This window comes from Podarcis gaigeae (genome assembly GCF_964106915.1).
Source record: "Podarcis gaigeae genome assembly, chromosome: 15".
Classification (NCBI taxonomy): Eukaryota; Metazoa; Chordata; class Lepidosauria; order Squamata; family Lacertidae; genus Podarcis; species Podarcis gaigeae.
This window is the reverse complement of record NC_139692.1, coordinates 27516525-27538943: the sequence shown is the minus strand read 5'-3', so window position 1 is coordinate 27538943 and position 22419 is coordinate 27516525. Positions and strand designations below refer to the sequence as shown.

The window sequence follows — 22419 nt, the reverse complement described above, 5'->3', positions numbered from 1 at the left end:
AGAGGTTCTGTACACTCACATATACCCTTCAACATTTCTCCAATGAAAATAAGGACGTTCTATTCAATAACAACATTTATACCCCGCCCATCTGACTGGGTTGTCTCAGCCAGTCTGGGCAGCTTCCAACATATATAAAAACATTAAACATATAAAAACTTCCCTATACAGAGCTGCCTTCGGATGTCTTCTAAGGTTTGTGTCTCCTTGTCTCAGGGGTCGCATAATGCCATTTCCTCCAACATTTGTCCAATGGAAATAAGGACGTCCTAAGGAAAAGTGGGACATTCCAGGATCCAATCAGAAACCGGGACAGCTTCTGCAAATCCAGGACTGTCCCTGGAAAATAGCGACACTTGGAGGGTATGTACTCATCTAATCTCCTTGGAGGAAGGGTAAGATAAAAATATAATAAAATATAGACTTCCCATGTATAGGTCATAGGTAACTATTATTGAATGATGGTCATGTAGGTCTGGTTGCTGTCATTCCCTGTGGACAGGAGAATGTGTTCTTGTTCATCTGTTGCATGCAAGCTGTACACTGTGAACCAACCCACAGTCTTTGGACTGCAAACTAGCAACCTCAAGAACAAGATGGGCAGCACAGAGGTACAATTAAAACGTAGGTCCTATTTTACTGTATCATTGATTGCAGTGTTCATTTATCTTAGCAAAGCTAAGCCTCCCTGTATGGAGATGTTGGGAAATCTTATTAGGCCTACACATGATCTATAATATATATATATCTCAGAGACACAGCAGTGGTGCCAATTCCCCTCTTTGGTGCAAAATTCCCAGTTTGCTCTGGTACTAATTACACAGCATTCTGTGCATGGATAAGTGCTTAATCTTAGAGCTGTTGACACTGGAAACGGCCCAGTCTAGCCTGGGGTGGATATTAGTGAAGGGAACTTGGCCTTCACAGCTAATACCACATCATGTGTTGCGCAAATGTTCACTTTAGTTGCAGGTAATGGATTTCTGACAGCATCTGGGATCTTTTTGTGGCATGTCTAATCTGGAATAATATATGACCCAAGCACTTTGCCGTATCGGGTTCCCCCTCAATTTAAAATAAAATTAATATTGTTTTAATTCTTGGCTCAAACTTTCTCAAATAAAATGCAGCCCCTCTTGCGTTGTGCTACCTAGCCAGTCCTCCCCCAGTGATCAAACCCTGGCCGCAGGCTGGGTTATTGCAATGTGCTTTATGTGGTTCTGTCTTGAAGATTAGTCAGAAGCTCTAGCTGGCCTAGAACACAAGCCTGACTCCTGTCAATCACCAGGCAACACATTAGTCATCACCTACACGGTTTCTAAAATGTAAATTGCAGGTGCAGGCGTCATGGCCCCATCAGGGGTTGGGAACTTTAACTGCTTGGCCTGGTCCTGATTGCACCTTCCGCAGTATCAAACATCTTGAGCTCTATGACTGGCAGGAGGCTCTGTTGGTGGTGATGCCAGTAGGGGTTGGCCAGTAGGTGGTGACTTGTGACAGGGCCTCCTTGGTGTTGACCAGCTGTTTAACAATCCAACAATTCGCACAGTCCTTCGGTACACACCAACTCCCGTTTTCCCCAGGATACTGCTTACATTCAGTTCAGACTGTCATTCCATCACAAGTGTGCTTGAATTTACTTGATCGGTACAGACTGGAACAAGATGGCCTGCATCACACTTAAGAATCTGTGTACAGTGGTACCTCAGGTTAAGAACTTAACTTGTTCCAGAGGCCTGTTCTTAACCTGAAACTGTTCTTAACCTGAAGCACCACTTTAGCTAATGGGGCCTCCCGCTGCTGCCGCGCTGCGGGAGCACAATTTCTGTTCTCATCCTGAAGCAAAGTTCTTAACCCAAGGTACTATTTATTGGTTAGTGGAGTCTGTAACCTGAAGCGTATGTAACCTGAAACGTATGTAACCTGAGGTACCACTGTATAGGGAGGTATTGGGACTCATTCCCAGGCTTGCTTGGGTACACCTGTGTATGACGGATCCAGACCCACTAGCACCCCAGAGTGGCTGCGGAAACCCAGACAGGTAGGCGGGGTATAAATAAAACAACAACAGCTTTGATCCCAGCCCTGCAGCAGACCTTCACAGGAAAGTAGGAAGAACCATCTCAATTAGCTATGAAAGGAATGGCATCTTGTTTCAAGCAAGCCAGTGACAGAGTCAAGGATTTAGCCAAAGTTCTAGCTTGGGGTCAGCAAACTTTTTCAGCAGGGGGCTGGTCCACTGTCCCTCAGACCTTGTGGGGGGCTGGACTATATTTTGAAAAAAAGAGAGAAAATGAATGAATTCCTATGACCCACAAATAACCCACAGATGCATTTTAAATAAAAGCACACATTCTACTCATGTAAAAACACCAGGCAGGCCCCACAAATAACCCAGAGATGCATTTTAAATAAAAGGACACATTCTACTCATGTAAAAACATGTTGATTCCCGGACCGTCCATGGGCTGGATTTAGAAGACGATTGGGCTGAATCCAGCCCCCAGGCCTTGGTTTGCCTACCCATGTTCCAGCTTCTCCCTGAATTTTGAAAACCGCCCGGCAGAAACCATTGATTCAAGTTGATTCCAACCATTCCGGACAGAAAAATAACTTTTCCTTGGGTAGTTTTGTGCTTTAGGATACAACATGAATCTCAAGGACAATAGACACCAAATAAAGGAAGGATAGTTTTATTTTATTTACTAAACATTTGATTTCCGACTCTTGAGCATAATGTTGTGTAAAGGAAAATGGGGAGAGATCATGAAATGGAATGCCCATATATCTGCATGTAGTCTCGGGAGTGTTGAAGCTTACTAGCTTGAACGTAGCTTAAAGAAACAACATGCAAGAAGTGAAATCACATCTATCCAGGAATGCCAGTGAGGTCTTGTCCTATTCTCAAGCTTATTCACCTCTATGAGAAGAGGATACCTTCTAATCAAGAGCTGCTCCTGAGCTCTCCTGAGTTATGGGATGGACACTATTTTTACAGTACAAGTAAACACCTTTGGACCACTCATCTTAGTTTCAGCAGCCAGTCTTGTGCACCTTCATCAGCAGAGGCCTATGGCTCAGTCCAACAGAAATGAAATGCCAAGAATTGATGCCTAGGAATTCACCTCTACACACACACACACACACACACACACACACACACACACACACACTTCTCCACTGCTAGCAAAGCCATTCCAAGTTAGTGTGTTGAAGGACCCGCTCTCTCAGTCACTGCACAGGCAGGCGTGCCTATGGCAGATGTTGCTTTGGATTCATCCACTTGGGAATCGGGGATCAAAAATTCCAGGAGGATGTCTGCGAGGCAGTAAACCATGTGCCTGAAAGAAAGAACACAGGACTTTAAGGGGGCTTGGAAAGCCTATGGGATATTCCACGCATGAAGGCCTGTGTTGGTGAAAAGGCGACAGCCTGAGCTCACTATTGACTACAATGAAGAGGGGAAAATACTGGATGGCTTGTGCCCTAGTGAGGGATACTGTTGAATCGGCTGGTTTGAGGAATGGCCACCACTGAGCTTGAGAGCACACATGTCGCCTGCAAAATATTCTCGGTTCAATCTTTGGCATCTCCAGGTAGGACTGCTAAGAAAAACACTTGCTTGGAACCCTGGAGGGCTGCTGTCAGTCAGTGTAGACAGTACTGAGCTAGATGGGCCAATGGCCAAGTCCTTATTTGCCCTAAAGTAAGACCTAGAAGGGCTATTTCCCCCTTCTTCCTATCTGTACGCCCTATCAATGAGCTGCCAAGCACAGCAGTGCATGCAGAGGAGCCATAGAGATGTGCTTTCCATAAGGTGAGGTCTTGTAGAGAAAGGAACCCCCTCCCCATTTCCACCAGGGCTTATAAAGAAGAAACCAGTTCCCACCGCAAACAGCACTAGCTCCTTCCTAGGAGAGAGATGATATCCCAGCTCCCTTGGTCTGATCTACAAATCAACTTGGCAGAACCCTATAAATTGCAGCTTTTGTTTTTGTTTTGGGAAAACATGAGATGCTCAGCTATTGCAACAATACAGAAAAGTTTACCTATGGCAGCTATGGATGATCCAGAGCGTGGAGGATAGCTAAGTTTAGTGCCCACAATACACAGTAAAAAGGCACTCACACACGTTCCTTTTCCCTCTCAAATATTCTGTTGCACTTGTCTGGTTTGATGGTTTCCCACAGGGCCACTGGATTGGCCCCTGTGATAAGAGGGTGTTGGATTAGATGGGCCACTGGCTTGATCCAGCAGGCTCTTCTTTTGTTCTTTTGTTAGATTAATCTGATTATCTCCCCACCAGCACCTAAGACTCACCAGGGGTCAGCTTGGTGCATCTCAGAGTATTGCTAAAGCAAAGCATTCCATGTGATCCCTGGGCAATTTGATCCAAGGTTTTTGGTTTTTCTTAAGCTACCCACTGTACACATGTCTTTATTCGTCTGCAATGATGCCATGTTGCCAAGGTTACCTGTTTATGATAGGATGTTGCATGGACTCCAGGACTAGGCTCCAACTCTGTCGACATTTACTGGTCCCAAGGATTTCCAGGATTAATTCTGTTGACATCAGAGGTTGGCATGAATTCCCAAGTACAATGTGGATCTTGCAGTACAATACAAGGTGCAATACATGGAGGACTATGCAGTGAGAATTAATTCTTTGGATACCAAAAATATGTTTAGAACTGAAAAAATATCACCAGGGGACAAATGCCTCTTGAATGACTATACCAGCTTTCTCCAACCAGATACCTTCCAGATGTTCTACTGCTGATTTATTTATTGCATTTATATCCTAGCTTTTCCTCCAAGGAGCCCAAGGTGGCATACATGGTTCTCTTCCTCCTCATTTAATCCCCAAATCAACAACCCTGTGACGTTAGGCTGGGAGGCAGTGACAGGTGGAAGGTCACCCACTGAGCTTCATGGTTGAGTGGGGGGATTTTAACTCTGGTCTTTTCCAGATCCTACACTGGCTTCCAGGTCCTGTTACACCACCATTGGCTTTCTGCTTTGGATTACATTTCCCATCAGCCCCAGACAATATTGCCAATGGTCAGGGATGACGCAAGTTTACTTCAAAAAACCTGGAGGGACCCAGTTGAGGTTGGATGAAGCACTGTCTAATGTCGCTAGATCAAAGATCAGATCAGGATTTTAGAGTCATGGTTGCACTAAAGGGGACTTGCCATCAAAAATATATGATATTGAGGTGGAAGAAAAGAACAGGGTTGGGGGAAAGCAAATTCAGATAAATTCAACTCTTTCACGCTGTTGCATAGTGAAGTTAAGCGATGACCATGTGAAATGGTCGTTGGAAGAGGAAGTTCTGAGAAGTCAGAAGCCGAATGGCAATTGGTCTCGTCTGACATGAGGGGCTTTGTTGTCTTGCACTAGGGAGCGGGTGGCGCTGCGGTCTAAACCACTGAGCCTCTTGGGCTTGCTGATAGGAAGGTTGGTGGTTCGAATCTGTGTGACGGGGTGAGCTCTCGTTGCTCTGTCCCAGCTCCTGCCAACCTAGCAATTCAAAAGCACGCCAGTGCGAGTAGATAAATAGGTACCGCAGTGGCGGGAAGGTAAACGGTGTTTCCGTGTGCTCTGGGACTCGTCACATGTCCCGTTGCACCAGAAGTGGTTTAGTCATGCTGGCTGCATGACTTGGAAAGTTGTCTGTGGACAAGTGCCAGCTCCCTTGGCCTGAAAAGCGAGATGATTGCTGCACCCGACAGTCACCTTTGACTGAACCGTCCAGGGTTCCTCTCCCTCTGATGCAGCAAGGTGAAAACTCGACCCATCCATGATGGCCAGGTGAAAACTGGTATCCACCCAGTGCCTCTGATCCAACAGACCTATTCCATCGTGCTCAATACATAAAGCAAATGAAAACCTAGCCTAAGATGGGCTTGGGAGTTCTACACCACCATGATTGATGGCCATCTATCTGCTGATGGATGGCCACACTGACTCGGCCCCGAACACACTGACCAGATGCTTGGAAGCTGTGGCTGGATGGTTTCGTGGGAGCCGATTGAAACTAAATCCTTCGAAGACAGAGGTCCTATCGCTAGGTCGGGATGGCATGGGGATGAAGGACCAACTCCCTTCTCTTGCGGGGGCCCAATTAGTGCCATTGCCTTCCGTCTTGGCTGATTAGGGAGTGTCCAGATGTTGTGCAGTCCCCCCTGGTTGAAATTATCAATTTGTCCCTTGACACGGGGACATTCCCAGGGGAATTGAAGGAAGCAGTGGTGCGTCCACTCTTAAAAAAAAACTTCATTAGATCCCTTAGACCTATCCAATTACCGCCCAGTTTCAAATCTTCCATACCTGGGTAAGGTAATTGAGAGAGCAGTTGCTGAACAGCTTGGTAGGTTTCTGGAGGAAACATCAGCATTAGATCCATTTCAGTCCGGTTTCCGTCCTGGTTTTGGGACGGAGACGGCTCTGGTTACCCTAACAGATGATCTCCGTAGACAACTGGATTGAGGCGGGTCAGGACTGCTGATCCTTTTAGATTTGTCAGCAGCCTTTGACATGGTCGATCATGATCTTCTGGACCACCGCCTTGCAGACGTGGGGATACAGGGCATAGCCCGTAACTGGTTGTGCTCTTTTATCTCTGGTCGGGGACAGAGGGTGGCACTAGGGAGGGAAATGTCGTCGCGCCACTCCTTGGTGTGTGGAGTGCCGCAGGGCGCAATTCTCTCCCCGATGCTTTTTAACATCGTTATGCGCCCCCTTGCCCAGATTATCCGGAGCTTTGGGCTGGGCTGTCACCAATATGCTGATGACACTCAGCTCTATCTGCTGATGGATGGCCACACTGACTCGGCCCCGAACACACTGACCAGCTGTGGCTGGATGGTTTCGTGGGAGCCGATTGAAACTAAATCCTTCGAAGACAGAGGTCCTATGGCTAGGTCAGGATGGCATGGGGATGAGGGACCAACTCCCTTCCCTTGCGGGGGCCCAATTAGCGCCATTGCCTTCCGTTAAGAGTTTGGGTGTAATCCTTGATGCCTCCCTTTCCATGGAGGCGCAAGTTACAGCAACAGCCAAGGCGACATTTTTCCACCTTCGCCGCATCAAGCAGTTGGTCCCTTACCTTTCCCGCCCCGACCTGGCCACAGTGATCCATGTGACGGTCATCTCCAGGCTTGACTACTGTAATTCGCTCTATGCGGGGCTGCCCTTGAAGCTGTCCCAGAAACTCCAGCGGGTACAGAATGCTGCAGCGAGGCTCCTCACGGGGTCTCTGCCATGGGAGCATATTCACCCAGTGCTTTTCAAGCTGCACTGGCTCCCGGTGGAGTACAGGGTCAGATTTAAGGTGCTGCTTTTGACCTTTAAAGCCCTTCACGGCCTAGGACCCTCGTACCTACGGGACCGCCTCTCCTGGTATGCCCCACGGAGAGCCTCAAGGTCCATAAATAACAACACCCTAGTGGTCCCAGGCCCTAAAGAAGTTAGATTGGCTTCAACCAGAGCCAGGGCCTTTTCAACTCTGGCTCCGGCCTGGTGGAACGCTCTGCCTCATGAGACCAGGGCCCTGCAGGATCTGATTTCTTTCCGCAGGGCCTGTAAGACAGAGTTGTTCCGCCTGGCCTTTGGCTTGGAGCCAATCTGATTCCCTCCCTCTCTCTTTTTTCTTTTCTTCTTTCTTTTCCTTCTCCTCCTGCGATGAGGCTACATTTTAATATTTTAATGTTCCATTATTTTAATGTTGTATTTTATTTTTGTTTTTAAGTTGTAATCATTCATCTTGTTTTTATTATTGCTTGTAAGCCGCTCTGAGGGCAGGATATAAATAAAAAAATTATTATTATTATTATTATTATTATTATTATTATTATTATTGCAACACCAGTTCATTATAGAATCACAGAACTGGAAGGGACCCCAAGGTTCATGTGGTCCAGCTCCCTGTAAGGCAGGAATCGCAGCTTAAGAATCCCCAACAGGTGGCCACCAAGCTCTGTTGAAAATCCTCCAATGAAGGAGGATTCAGCACCTTCCGATGGAGTCTGTTCCATCACTGAACAGCTCTTATCATCTCCTTTCTTGTAACTCGAATCCATTGGTTCATGGGAGCAGCAGGAAACAAGCTTGCTCCAACTTCTATGTGGAAGCCCTTCAGATATCTGAAGATGGCTATCACATCACTCAATCTCCTCTTCTCCAGGCCAAACATACCCAGCTCCCCTCAACTGTTTCTATAAGGCTTTGTTTCCAGACCCTTGATCATCTTGACCCAGACTCTTAAGACTCTTGTTTCACCCGCAAGGAGGGTTGGGGGGAAATCAACTCACTCACCAGGCAGAATCCCCATGAGAATCTGTAAGGCCTGCCTTTCTGCTGCAGCCTTCTGTTCCTCTGTTCTGAGTGGTTTGGGGGCTGCAGGCAAGACCCCACCAGGCCATATTGATTCCTGGAGCAACCTAAGGTACTGCACCCAGCGCTGAGTGCAGGTCAGATTGTCCACCTGAACTTCCAACCACCTGTAACCAGGAAAAAAAGAAAGGAAGAGATTGGGGACAAAGTTTACTATGCTGGTGCTTTTGCTGCTATTTTAAAAACCTGGTGCTTCACAATAGGAACACCACACAGACAGCAAATGGGCTAAAAATAAAGACGCCGGCAGACCCAAACACAGGAGTTTTTTTCATCCGGGGTGCTCGAGAAAGGATTTCTGCGCCAGGATTTTGTGCAAAGATATCTCGATTGTGAATATAAAAAGATAGCCAACCCATGACTGAGGCATGACCTGTACTTCAAAAGAGAAACGGACCGTGCCGAACCAGAGCAGCTTTGAGCCAGACAGTATAAAAAAAGAGATGGAGATAGGAAAGGCAAGGGGTGTCGGCTTCCCATTTGGAGACACATAACTTGTGCATGCCGTCATGGGTTCTGCATTTGAAACAGACACGGACGGAGGATGAGCCCGTTGCTAAAGGGAGAGCTGCTTTAAGACCAGGGCTCACGGTGATGGGAGGCAGGGCCAGCGCCAGGCATTTGGTGTTGTTAGGCAACTGCTGGGGGCCACACCCTGGCAGGGTGCCAACCGCAGACCCCTCGTCTCTGTGGCCCATATTTGCTGTTGCTGCCTTCATGGCTACTAGCTATGTTGGCTATGCTCTGCTTCCACAGCTGGGGGCAGCAGTGCTTCTGAATCAGCAGCTGCCAGAAGCTACAGGAGGGGAGAGGGCTCTTGCGCTTGGGTCTTGCTTGCGGGTTTCCCACAGGAAATCTGGTTGGCCACTGTGAGAACAGGATGCTGGACAAGGTGGGCCATTGGCCTGATCCAACTGGACTCTTCTTATGATGACATGTCCAAGCACTGAGCATGGAGTTGCAGAAGCCTCCACCTGCTTTCCTCTTCTTTTGGGCAGTGGTGTGGACTGGGCGTAGCGCAAAAGTCCACAAGGCAAGGAGGTAGTCCCTATTGGAGCCAACCCTGAGAGGACAGCAACAGGAAACACAAGACTCACAGAAAAAGGAGGCTCCTAGATCTCCCCACCTTCCACATCCCATTATCACCACCAGCAGATGGACTGTCAAAACCTTTGGCCAAACAGTGATGTACATGGCTCCCCCACCCTCATTTAATCACTGCAACAAATGAATGAATGAATGGATTTATTACAGTCACAGACCAGAAATTAATCCCCACTGGCGCCCAACATCACACCCAGTGAGCTTCATGGCCCAAGTGGGAATTTGAACCCTGATCTCTCCCAGGTCCTAGTCCAACACTCTAACCACTACACCACACTGAGGGTTCTGGAAAAGGAAGTTTATTAAGCATTCACCAGGACTCGCCAGCAATTCTCAAGGAATCCACAAAAAGAGAGAGGAATAAAGTTCAGAAGGGCCACCCTAATTTTTTTGTGGAGATTACCCCGGTTTCTGCTGAGGTAGTCGTTTCACCTCTGCAACATCTCCTCTCAGTCATCTGCCAGTGCTGCAATAGTCCCCGCATGCTACAATTCCTGCCTTTCCTCTTATGCTGGAAAACTTGGGATCCAGTCACCGCTGCGGACCAGACTGATCTACGTCGAGCAAGTTGCTAAATAGTGTGCGAGGAAGAGAACAAAAACCCCGAAATCGCCAGTAAATCAGCGGCTACAAAGCACTCAAGAGCCCTTCTTAAGGGCCGGCCAAGAATAGAAGAGAGTGGCTCGGTATTTTACTGGAAATGTTCTCCGCGCCTACCCTGTAAAAGTTTACAACGGTATAAACCGTGAACAATGTGTTCTGTACCCCTGGCCGGAGGACAGTTTGATGAAGTGTTTGTTTAGCAGAGCAGTGATCCTTCCTGACCCCGGAGGGATGGGAGAGGAGTGCAGCAGGCTCCCAGATGTGTTTGGTAGAAGGAGCAAACGTCTCAAGCCCAGGCCCAGCTTCCCCTTAAGGCGGTGAACATCTGGAATCAGAGGGAGCCTCAGCGGTCCAAGGCAGTATATCTCAGAATGGGGGAGGAACAGTCCTAGTTCAGCGGCAGAGCACCTGCTTTGAATGCAGAAGGTCCCAGCCTCAATCCACAGCAGCGTCTCCAGGTGGGGCAGGGGGCAGGCTCCCTGCCTGAAACCCTGGAGAGAGCTGCTGCCAGTCAGTGTAGTCAACGCTGAGCTAGACTAACTCAGTGAATGTTCCTAATTCAAGATAGTAGAAAATAAACAAACGAATAAGAAACTTGCTCAAGAGTCCAGCCCCTGTTAAGATCAGAACGACATGCTCTGCTTAACATTCCTTCTCTCCACACTGAGCAAACAAGATAAGGACGCTTGTGATGACTGGGGAATGCAGCAAAGCCTTCTTGTTTGTGACCCCCCCCCCGTCTAACCAAAAATGCTGCCAGAAGAGGCCTGCCAAAGCTTGCTTACATATTTTGGAAAAGTGCTTGAAAGCCACTAAAATGGCTTCGAGTGACTTCCTGATAAGAAATATATATTTTTAGCAGGGCCTCTCTTTATCCTCTTATTTCAGCCAAAGTTGAAAGTTGATGTTGCATTTTAATTGAGGGGCTGTTGTTTTTTTTTGCTGTTTTATGATTACTGAGGCTTCTTCAAATAGATAAACAATTACAAGCTCATTCCTGCCCCCCACCCGCCGCTGGGAAAGATTCTTAGGATGAGCTTTGAACAAGCCAAAGGCCAATGCACTGAATTCAGTTCAAAAGTCTTGCAGAACACTTTGTGCAACTTTACTAAGGAGTTACTGGGTCTGCCTGGGAAGGCTGTTGTTCAAAACCTAGCCAGCCATTGAGTGGCTGGATGGCTCTGCCGTTTCATTTATAGAAGGCAGGGTGGAATAAAGGCCAATCACATAGGGTTGTTGTGAGATCGCTGCTGCAGGGCACCCTGCACACTACGAATGCAAATACTCAAATCACTTTATATTGGGGAAGGTGGCTACACTGTGATCCTCCAGATGTTGTCAGACTCCAACTCCCATCAGTCCTAGCAAACATGGCCTATAATCGGAAATGATGGAGCTGAATTCCAGCAGCATCTAAAGGGCTGAAGGTTAACCAACTCTACTTTATTCCAATGTCACCTTGAAAAGGCAATGGAGGGTGATGGTCCAGGGCTTTCCTCTTCTGCTTGCATTTTTTATATAAGAGCAAAAAAACAAAACAAAACCCCTTTCCTGAACATTAGCCATGCATTAAAGGTTTGTTTAACCGCATTTTCTTTAAACTTAACTGCCTGTTTTATCTGCGGTGAAAGGGCACAATGAAAAATGTGCTCGTGCTGGATTTTTAATCCAGTGGGCTCTTTTTTGTCCTGCATCCATGGACTAATTCCACCACACCCTCCCCATTTATTATCTCTCTTATTTCTCTTGCTTCTGAGCTGGCCCATGGAAGTGGGTCAATTGATGCTTCCTCAAGGGAAGGGGAGGACCTGGCTTTGGGGTCATGAGCTGTAAATCAGCTGTAGAAATTAGTTACAGCAAATGCTTCAGCCCAAGGAGCCATTCATGTGTCCTGCTACTAGTCTGTCTTAAGTAAAGCTCTCCCTCGTGTTTCATAAATGGGCACCATGGTCCCCACCCCCTGGCAAGCAGGCACACCTCTGGCCACCGCAAGCCACCAAGCAGCCAATGTGAATAACACAGCACGACCGGAACAGCACTGAATTGGAAGGAGGGCAGCCAGGCAGCTGCTCTCGTACTTAGTGGCAAGAAGCCCTCCTTGCCCAGAACATTATAGCTTCTGTAATAAAAAAGAACCTGGCCGTGATAGCTGATGGGTTACATCTGCCATTGCACAGGAGCCAGGCTCGTTTAAAGGAACATTGACGTCCTTGGCTTCTGGCTGCTGGAAGATCCTGCCAGGCATTTCGGAGGCACCATAGCAACCGAAACGTGGGGTGTCCGAAGGCCAGATTTCAATATGCTTCGCCTCCTTCTGCCTTCCTCTGATCCCGAGGAGAGCTGATGTCTGGAGGCAGAAAGTAAGTCCCCTGCATGTTTCACAGAATCTCAGAATCAAAGACTTGTAGGATAGGAAGTGACCCCAAGCTACTTGGAAGTGTGCCCCATTCTATTCAAGAGCAGGTTTGAGGAATCCATCCAAACCAGGATTGGAAACCAGGACCAAACTGGTTTTTAAAGGACTGCTCAAACCATGGTTTGCCAGTTTAGTCCAACTTAGTCCAGCAAACTGTGGTTTAGCCACACAATGTAAAGATGAGCACATTGTGTGTGTGTGTGTGTGTGTGTGTGTGTGTGTGTGTGTGAAGGGTGCATTGGGGGGAGGGGTTAATGAAATCCTTAAGCCCCACCCTGACTCCATCCCAACTTTTGTCAAACTACGTGTTACTCTCATTTTAAAAACAGTAGCTGGGTGGGCATTGCGAAAGGTAAGGTCAGCCCCTCCTCCCAGAGCTCAAGCACTGAAAGAGGGAATAGGGCAGGGGAGGGCACAAACATATAGATTGTTTCTCGATCCTCCAAACTGTGGTTTGGTGGGTTGGAAACATGACTTTAGACTGCATTGCCAGGCGTTGGACTAGATGGTCCTTTGGGTCCCTTCTTTCTACAATTCTCTGATTCTGTGACTGCAGCTACTGACCAGAAGGAGTTACCTGAAAGGAGGATGGGCAGACAGGTAAATGGAGCCCAAGTCCAATCTCCCTAGCAGGATGCCGAGCTCCCCAGATGGCCCTGGCAGAAGGACGGCTGACTCACCTGCCCCAGGCATCTGTTCTCGGCAGTCACAGGGCTGGTGGGAGCAGGTGCCTTGGGAAAGAGCCTAGCTCTGGCCCAGCTGCATGGACACGCTCCCAGGCGGGTGGCTCAGAGGCACCCCAGGCAGCGTTTCAGACTTGTGGCACTTTGTAATAATAATAAAAAAGCATGCGAGGAACTCGGGCCTTGCCAAAGTCTTTTATTTTCGCCAGCTTCTCTGGCACACAAACTCTGCAAGCGGTGCTTGGAATTGCAGAGGGGCCTAGCGGCTTGGCTGCGTCCATGGCAGCTTTTTCAATTTGTGCTTTCCTCCACCCCACCCAAGGAAAGAGAGGGAAAGAGACAATCCAACCACAGGGCTAAGGCTGCTCTCCAAGGCACAGTCGCTCCTGAATCACCTCGTAGGGCTGCCATGGGCTTCTTCAGGGGGGATATAAATGTGTGGGTTTTTTTTTATAAAAAAATATTTATTAAAGTTTTAAAGGTTACAAAAAGAAAAAATAGAAAACACCATATTAAACAAAAACAAAACAACACATCACAATAAGGAAAAAGAAAAAGAAGAAAAAGAAGAAAACAGAAAAATAAAAACAATTTAAAAATCACAGCAAATCTTCCCATAACTTATCTTTCATTTGCTTGTTTCCTTGACCTCCTCACACCTCCCTTTTCTGTATTGTAGTTCGGTTAGCTATTTCAGCAAATCCTTTCCATCTTTTCCAATTTTTGTCCTGTAATTTATCTTAATATAATGTAACTTTGCTTTCCCTCCTTTCACCAATTAACAGTCTGCTTTTTCTTAATCCTTTATAACATTTCTGCTAAAACGACATAACTTCATTCCAACATCCTTCTAACATTCATTAATTTTACAATGTTTCTGTAAATAATCTTTAAACAGGGGGGATATAAATGAAGTAAATAATACAAGCACCTATCAGATCTTCTCTCCTGAAGGACAGGTCGGATTCACTGACTTTCCTGACTCATTATTGACTCATTAATGACACAGGCATTTGATAGCTGGAAGAGTCTTCCAAGCAACCCCCCAAGATCACTGATTAAGAATGTTTTGACTATATTTTAAACTGTTTTTAGCTGCTGTTGATTTTTTAATGCTTTTTAAAAATTCTATGTCTATTACTTTGGGCTTCTAAGAACATAAGAAGAGCTGCACTGGATCAGGAGAATGGCCCACCTGGTTCAGCATCCTGTTCTCAGTGGTCAACCAGATGCCCCAAAGGGAAACCTGCAAGCAGGATCTGAGCACAAAAACACTTTCCCCTCCTGCGGCTTCTACCACAGGTTACTAGGAAGAATTTGCTGCCTCCAGCTGTGGAGGGCAGAGCATAGCCATCGTGGTTAGGAGCCACTGATAGCCCTCTTCTCTTCCAAGTACTTCATCCTCTTTTAAAGCCATCCAAGTTGGTGGCTATCACTGCCTTCCTGTGGAAAGGAGTTCTGTAGAAGTCCACATGAAGGAGGACTTTATTCTATCTGTCATTAATCTTCCAACATTCAGCTTCACTGGATATACTAGTGTAATGAGAAAGGGATATTGCCCCCCCCCATCTACTTTCTGCATGACATTCATAGTTCTATAAACTTGTTCCACGCTGCCTTTTTCTTGCCTTTTCTCTAAACCAAAAAAAGCCCCAAATGCTGCATCCTTTCTTCATAGAGAGTTGCTCCATCCCATTGAGCGTTTTGGCTGTCTTTTTCTGAACCTTTTCCAACTCTACAATACCCTTTTCAAGGCGAGGTGGTCAGAGCTGTACACACAGTACAGTGGTACCTCGGGTGAAGTACTTAATTTATTCCGGAGGTCCATTCTTAACCTGAAACTCTTCTTAACCTGAAGCACCACATTAGCTAATGGGGCCTCCCGTTGCTGCCAGAGCATGATTTCTGTTCTCATCCTGAAGCGAAGTTCTTAACCCAAGGTACTATTTCTGGGTTAGCGGAGTCTGTAACCTGAAGCGTATGTAACCTGAAGCATATGTAACCCAAGGTACCGCTGTACATGGCAGGATGAGGAGTATCTTTGGCAGGGGACAGGCCATGCTCCTTCTGGGGCAGTTCGTCCAACTTTGGATCCCATCCCGCATTCAGCTCTCACCTGTGGTTCCTAGAAGCTGTCAGCATGCACACCCTGGGAACGGCTTTGACCGGCCAGCTAAACCAGGTCAGGGTAACCGATGGGTCTCGAACCCTTGGTAGTTAGGGACTTTCCCTGCATGCGAAGACGGGTTCTGGCTGTTGGGAGCAGATGAGATCAATAGTGGGTCCAATGGTCAAGAAGGTGGTTCCTCCATGTGCCGTAGAGGGAAGTGAGGGGCAGATGGGGCTTGTCCACCCAGCAAGGTAGCCTATCTAGGAGAAGAAAAACTCTGGTCCTAAGCCTCCGCTGCCTTGAAGCGAATCTTCAGGAGAAGAAAAGGCTGAAGAGCGAACCCTACACAAATCTGGAGTGGAGTCAATAAGACGGCATGCCTCCTTCTGGAAACTCCTGCAGCCAAGCTGGCACCAAATGCATTGCTCTGCTTTCTTTTGGACCACATTGGTGAGGTCAAGGAGTGGGGTGGCTTTGTCATCTGGGCAGCCAAGGACCCCCCATACACATTGCCCTGGCTTGCACCCCTCTTGGGTGCTGCTCATACAGCAGTTTGGCTTCACCCCCAGAAGTGCACTCCATTGTCCCTTTGAGACGACGTCACCATTGCGCTATCTACTATGGCTCTGGCCCAACACCTCCAGCTCCAATCTCATGAGCTTGGGTGGAAAATTAATATTCTTGTGGGGCCCCCCCATATGCACCACTCACTTAAACTTGTCAGTTCCCTCCTTTGGGGAGGCAGGGGGGGGCTATAAACCAAATCAATGATAAGATTATGTGATAATAATGATATGACTGAAGGCGGTGATGTCATTGCACTAGTTAGTGTGGAGGAACTGCCCCCCCCTTTTCTCCCCAATGTCTCATTCTGGTGCGAATGGCTTCCTGCTCCTGTTCTCATCCGACATCTACCAGCGGGTCAGCAAAACAGCCTGCCCCACTACGGAGTCCCTGTGTTGGGAGCTAATTAAACCGGCCACACAGGGTGGCTTAAAAAAATAATAGTGACTCCCCCTCGCACCTGTCTCCTCCCCCTGGAGCAATCGGCCGCACGGCAAGGAGCGCAGGGTGTGAAATCTGACAGGGTGAAGAAGCAGCTACGGCAATTTGATGGTTGTCGTGGCGACTGAGAGCCTCATTGTCCGCTGTGACTTCACCTCTGTGGGGAGCGACCTCCATCAAGGCCCGGCCAAAGGGCGGATTACAGAGGGGCTGGGAATGAACGGAGGCAGCAGCGGAAATCGGTCGGGAGGGGGGCGAACTGGGGTGGAGGAGTGGAGCAGGACGACTTACTCCCCTCTCTCACTGACCCCAGGGCCACTGAGAATCCCGGAGTCTTCGAGATGCAGCTTTGACTGCAGAATGATACGTGCCAATCCTAGCTCTGCAAAGGCACCTCGGTTGGAGAAATGAGTACGCTGGAATCACCAGTAAGGCCACATTCACAAGTGTGTGTTTGATGCCAGGGCTTTCCCAAAAGAATCCTGGGAGAATGAGTTTCTTAAGGGTGCTGAGAGTTGTTAGGAGGCCCCTGTTCCCCCCTCAAGAGTTACCATTCCCAGAGTTCCCTGGGAGGAGGGATTGACGGTTAAACCACAGTGGGAACTGTAGCTCTGGGGTGAGAAGAAAGAGTTCTCCTAACAACTCTGAGCACCCTTAAACTAAGGTTCCTGGAATTCTCTGGGAGAAGACATGACTGTTTAAAGTGGTATCACAAGGGTTCAAATATATGGTGGAAATCCTTGTAGGAACATAGAAAATGGATCAAAGTATTGATCCATTTAGCTCAGTATTGTCCACACGGACTGACAACAGCTCTCCAGGGTTTCAGATAGGGAGTCTCTTCCAGCCCTACCTGCAGCTGCTACTGGGGACTGAACCTGGGACCTTCTGCATGCAGAGCAGATGTTCTACCACTATGCTGTAGCCCATCCCCACGAGTTCAAGACCAGGTACAGCAGCCTTCTCCAACCTGATGGCCTTTTTGGACTACGGCTCACATTGTCCCTGACTATTGGCCATGCTGGCTGGGGCTGATGTGAGTGTACTATAGGCTCGAGTCCTGATAGCTACAATGTCCCTGTGCTTGAGGGTGAGAGTCTTCAAATCACCAAGTTGGAAGGGACACACTTGGGCCCAACTATGGGCAGACCAGGAAAGGGCATGCATAAAGCGTATATATGGGAAGGGTTAAAAAATGGGGGTGGGGTGGGGGATGGCTACAATGGCTACAACCTATTCCTCCTTAATCTCATTCTTTTCGTCCCCCCTTCTGACAGTTCCAACGCTGTGCTATTCTGTATTTTGGACGCAACATCTGTCCCAGCATTGGTGGTGGACTTGAACAAACGGTTCTCGCTCCACTGCCAAGTTCCTGCAGAGCCTGTGTCCGCAGTCTTAATAAAATTGCCCTATAAAATGACAAAGTAACAATGCACGCTGCCCCTAACAATGCACTTAATGATTAAAAGCCAGTAAATTGGGCTCCATAAATCAAAACCGTTCGCATGGTTAGGATCATGAATCTGCATAACCTTTTCCACCTGCAGGGAACGTGCTGCCTCTCCCAGTCTTGGGATTTTAGGTTGCAACTTGAAGATAGTGGGTGTATTTGTGTGGAGGAAACACCCTATTAGTGGGCCGTGTTTGGTATTGTTTTCCCTTTCGCGTTCGGAAAAGTCTCGGAATTGGAACAAACTTCCCCGAACCTATGAGTGGCATGGCAGATAGGGCTGGACCCAGAATTCAACGAGCTGGACTCAGTTCCTGCCAAACTCAAAGGTGTGACTGAGTCACAATTAACCTTTTGTGAGGATTTGAAAAGGAGCCGAGTAAAAGCAGCTCGGTTTGGATGCATCTTCCAATGCTGGAAGATTTCAAGGCAGATGATTCAAGTTACAAGAAAAGAGATTCCAACTAAACAGCAGGAAGAACTTTCTGACAATTGTGTTAGGCAGTGGAATGGTCTCCCTTGGGAGGTGATGGACTGTGCCTTCACCGGAGGCTTTTAAGCAGAGGTTGAGTGGCCCATCTGTCTTGGATGCTTCAGTTGAGATTCCTGCATTGCAAAGGGTTCGACTAGATGACTCTCAGGGTTCCCTTCCAGCTGTAAAATCTGAGTCTACTTCTCCATGCAGAGTTAAACTACAGAACTCGCTTCCTCAGGAAGGCTTCAAAAGAGGATTAGGCAATTTCATGTTGCAGGTTTTCCACAGGCATCTCAGTGGCCCCTCTGAGGACAAGAAGCTGGACTAAAAGGGCCATTGGTCCAATCCAGCATGCCATCCTTATGCAGAGCAGCTGCTTGGGGTGGAAACGGCCCTGATCCTTATTTCTCAAGCCAGTATTGATGCAAAAGGAGAAGAAAAGTTCCTGTAATCTACAAAGCCTGTAGGATCCAAAACAACATCTCTTAAGCAGTAATAGCAGCTCTCAGAGCTGGCTTGACCCACTTCCAATACAAAGTGAGCAAGACTAAGCCAAGCCCAACCATTGGGTGAACTGGAAGGGGAGCAGCATCCGCTCGCTCCTTCCCAGAGTCGGCTGGTGAAACATGCCGGCAGCCTCTTTTTAAAGTCTCTAGTTGCACCACAGTTCTGATGCTCTGAGCTGCATTGCTGGTACATCTCCTTGTTCTGAACTAGAACCAGCGGCTGGAGGAAGAGGAGGAGGAAGGGGAAAAGGTAGCCAGCAGCGCCCTCTTGTGCCTAGAAGTGGGAATTTCCATGTCAGTGAAAGCTGAAAAAGGGGCACATATCTCCCCTTTAAGACAGTCAGTGGCAATGTAGTGGCTAGAGCAGCGTTTCTGAAACTTGGGTCCCCAGCTGTTGCTGGACTACCTCCTTCATCATCTCTAGCTAGCAGGACCAGTGGTCAGGAATGATGGGAGTTGTAGTCCAGCAACAGCTGGGGACTCAAAAGTTTCAGAAGCACTGGGTTGAAGTATCAAGAGTAGGGCCTGGGAGAGAGACCAGGGTTCAAATCCCCCACTTGACCCTGGGCGTAACCTTGGGCTGGTCACTGCCTCTTGGCTTACTGTACCTTACATGGTTGCTGTTGTGTGTGTAAATGAGGGGAGAGAACCCTGCAGGGAAAGGTGGAATAAAAAATGCAATAAATACATAAAAAGCACATGCCTGTCTGCCTGCCAGAATCTTTTTCTTCTGTGAAACACAGAATTCAAATTGGCCAAAATGTGAGCCAGCACAGTGCAGGGGTTAAAACGTCAGATTAGGACCTGGGATACCCTGGCTCAGATCCCTGTTTAGCTGTGAAAGTCATTTGGGTGACCTTGAATCAAGTCTCCTAGCCTACCTCGCAAGGTCGAGGATAAAATAGGCAGGGGGAGAACCATGAATCCCCCCTAGAGCTCCTTGAACATAAAAGAATAATAAGAATATCAATGATAAAATGAGAAGTTGTCTGGATACTGCATCCACTGATCTGGAAATCACACCCTCTTGACTCCCAAGGTGCAAAGGCTGGTAAGTTTCAGCCTGCACGTTGGTAACACTTCCTTGACACATCCTGAAGCAGTAGAGTGGGGAAATGAAACTTTACTATTTCATCTGTGTGGAAAGAGAATGCATGGGTTTGGGGTCTGTAACGGCCTTGGATTATTCAAGGCCTGAGCCTGTTTCTATCTTAAGGCCCACTCTACCTTACAGTGGGAAAAAGAGAGCCAGCATGAAGGGAGGAGAAAAGGCGAAAAAAATATGCAACATTTGAGGTTTTTGACCAGCAATTCTGTTCCCCTGTTTCTCCTGCTAAGCTAGTTTCTTGCAGTCTCTTATCAACCAGTTTGTGATAAACTCTGCCACCTCCATAAAAGCTGTTAAGTTTGCTGTGTAGGAGAGTAGAAAACCCTATCAATCGGATCAGAAAAAGAGAGTCTGCCTGATGTGGGACTTCTCCAGCACTGACTGCAGCGGAGAAACTGCTTTCTTCCCCACCTGCTACTTTGTGAGAATGAGCCCTGGCCAAAGTAGAATTGTAGAGATGGACACTGAGCCCTGTTCTGTGGGTGTGAAGTGCTGATTTCTACCATGGCCACTGAGGAAGACAAAACCTTGCTGGAAGGGGGGGATGGATAGCTCTGCGGTACCCAGGCCTGTTTTACGTCTGTGTGCCACAGCTGCAGAGGCGCAGAGGCAAGTCCTTTGCAGCATTCTGTGCCAAGGCTGCATACAGCCCCATGTCACACCAAAGGATCACAGGGTGGGAATTTGGGAAGGGAGTCAGGACATGGCCAGGTGATGCTCAAATTGCCAGTGACCAAGTTGAAGATGCTTCTCATTTATTTTAACTCCCGCTCTGGAACCCAACACCAACCTCGCTTGGTGCATGTGCCTAAATGTGCCTTTAGAGCGCATGGTGCTCCTCCGAGCCCTCCCCCACCCAGTCCCAGAAGCCACCCCACTCGAGCCCGGCTCGGGTTTCCAAAGCGCAGACAGCCAGGATGCGATGAGAGGCGCTCTCTTTATCTTTGGATTAAGAGTTTGCACAGAGCGTGGGTCTCAAATAATACTGGGGAGGTTGACTTGCAAAAAAGGGCACAGCCTCTCTTGAAGGAGAGCCCAGGTGGGATCTCATAAAAGCAGCCTGTGGATGATAAAAGGTGGTATTTCTCTCCACCCCCCACCTATATTTATTTGGGCTAAATTCCAGACACCCCACTCCACCTATGCAGCTGCCATCCTGCTCAGGAACATCTTTAAAGGCTCTTGGTCTCAAAAAAGAATTTCCAGCAAAAATGGAAATAAAGCAAATTCATTTGTGAGAAACAGAAACAGAACAACAACAACACAGAAATTCCCAGGGGACTTTCATTATACTTCCAATGAAAGCATAACTTTCTACTGAACAGAAGGCAATGCCAGGGCTCTAGAAGTCTTTGTGGCTATTCCCTACTGTGACAACAAAACAACAACACCACAAACTGGCCTATAAAACCAAATTTACTAGAATAATAGCTAGAATAGAGATAGACTTGTAACCATTCAAACAACAAACGTACTCAGGTGCCATGTGCAAAACAAAGCCTGGAGATACTGTAAACATGGAGTAGATAATTGTACTCTATCTTAACAAGTTACATGCGCAGTAAACATTATACAGGGTTGCTGTTATGTGATTGGACTTATGCTACTTGTTGAACGGTTCATTTATCCAGTCTGTATAACATTTCCTGCACATGTAACTTGTTAAGATAGAGTTGTACGTTTATCCACTCCATGGTTACAGTATCTCCAGGCTTTGTTTTGCACATGGCATCTTAGTATGTTTGTTGTTTGAGTGGTTACAAGTTTATCTCTAGTCTAGCTATTATTCTAGTAAATTTGGTTTTATACTTATAAGCCAGTTTGTGGTGTTGTTGTTTTGTTGTATTATTATTACTGTCACCACATTTGATACTTTGTGTATGTACTGTTCCCTACTATGGGAACAGAGTTTAGTGGGGCTCCTGGTTCTTTCACGGAGAAAGTAGAACTGTGGAATTTGTTGCTAGGCTATGTGGTAATGGCCACGAACTTTGATGGCCTTCCAAGGGGACCAGACAAATGCATATCTGCAAATACTAGCCATGATAGTGATATGCCTCTGAGTACCAGCTGCCGATGAAGAGTGGTCTGGCACTCAGCTCCTGCTTGGGGGCTTCCCATTGGCTGCCCACTGATGGAGTTCTTCTTACCTCCTAAGTCGGGGTAGCCAATATGGTGCCTTCCCGATGTGGCTGAAGTACAACTGTCATCGCCCCTGACCATGTTGGCTGATGGCAGCTGGAGTGCAGTTAAACGGTTGAAGGTTTGATCCCTGTATGGGACAGCTGCATATCCCTGCATTAGAATCATGGAATCTAAAGATCTCCAAGGCTTATCTGGTCGAACAGCCTCCAACGCGACAATCTCAACTAAAGCATCCATGACAGATGGCATTGCAGGGGGTTGGGCTAGATCAGGGGTCAGCAAACTTTTTCAGCAGGGGGCCAGTCCACTGTCCCTCAGACCTTGTGAGGGGCCAGACTATATTTTTTTTTGGGGGGGGGAATGAATGAATTCCAATGCCCCACAAATAACCCAGAGATGCATTTTAAATAAAAGCACA

The 22419-nt window shown here is 47.5% G+C and overlaps 1 protein-coding gene across 1 annotated transcript in view; it reads right to left on the bottom strand.

The window, feature by feature from the left end:
• Positions 1–2677: 2677 nt before the first annotated feature.
• Positions 2678–22419, bottom strand: part of SNX19 (sorting nexin 19) — a 41255-nt gene continuing 21513 nt past the window's right edge. The window contains 4 exon segments of the mRNA XM_083714426.1: positions 2678–3273; positions 3275–3341; positions 4475–4562; positions 8319–8503. Of these exon segments, the coding sequence (XP_083570552.1) occupies positions 3253–3273; positions 3275–3341; positions 4475–4562; positions 8319–8503 (361 nt within the window). The 3' untranslated portion in view covers positions 2678–3252.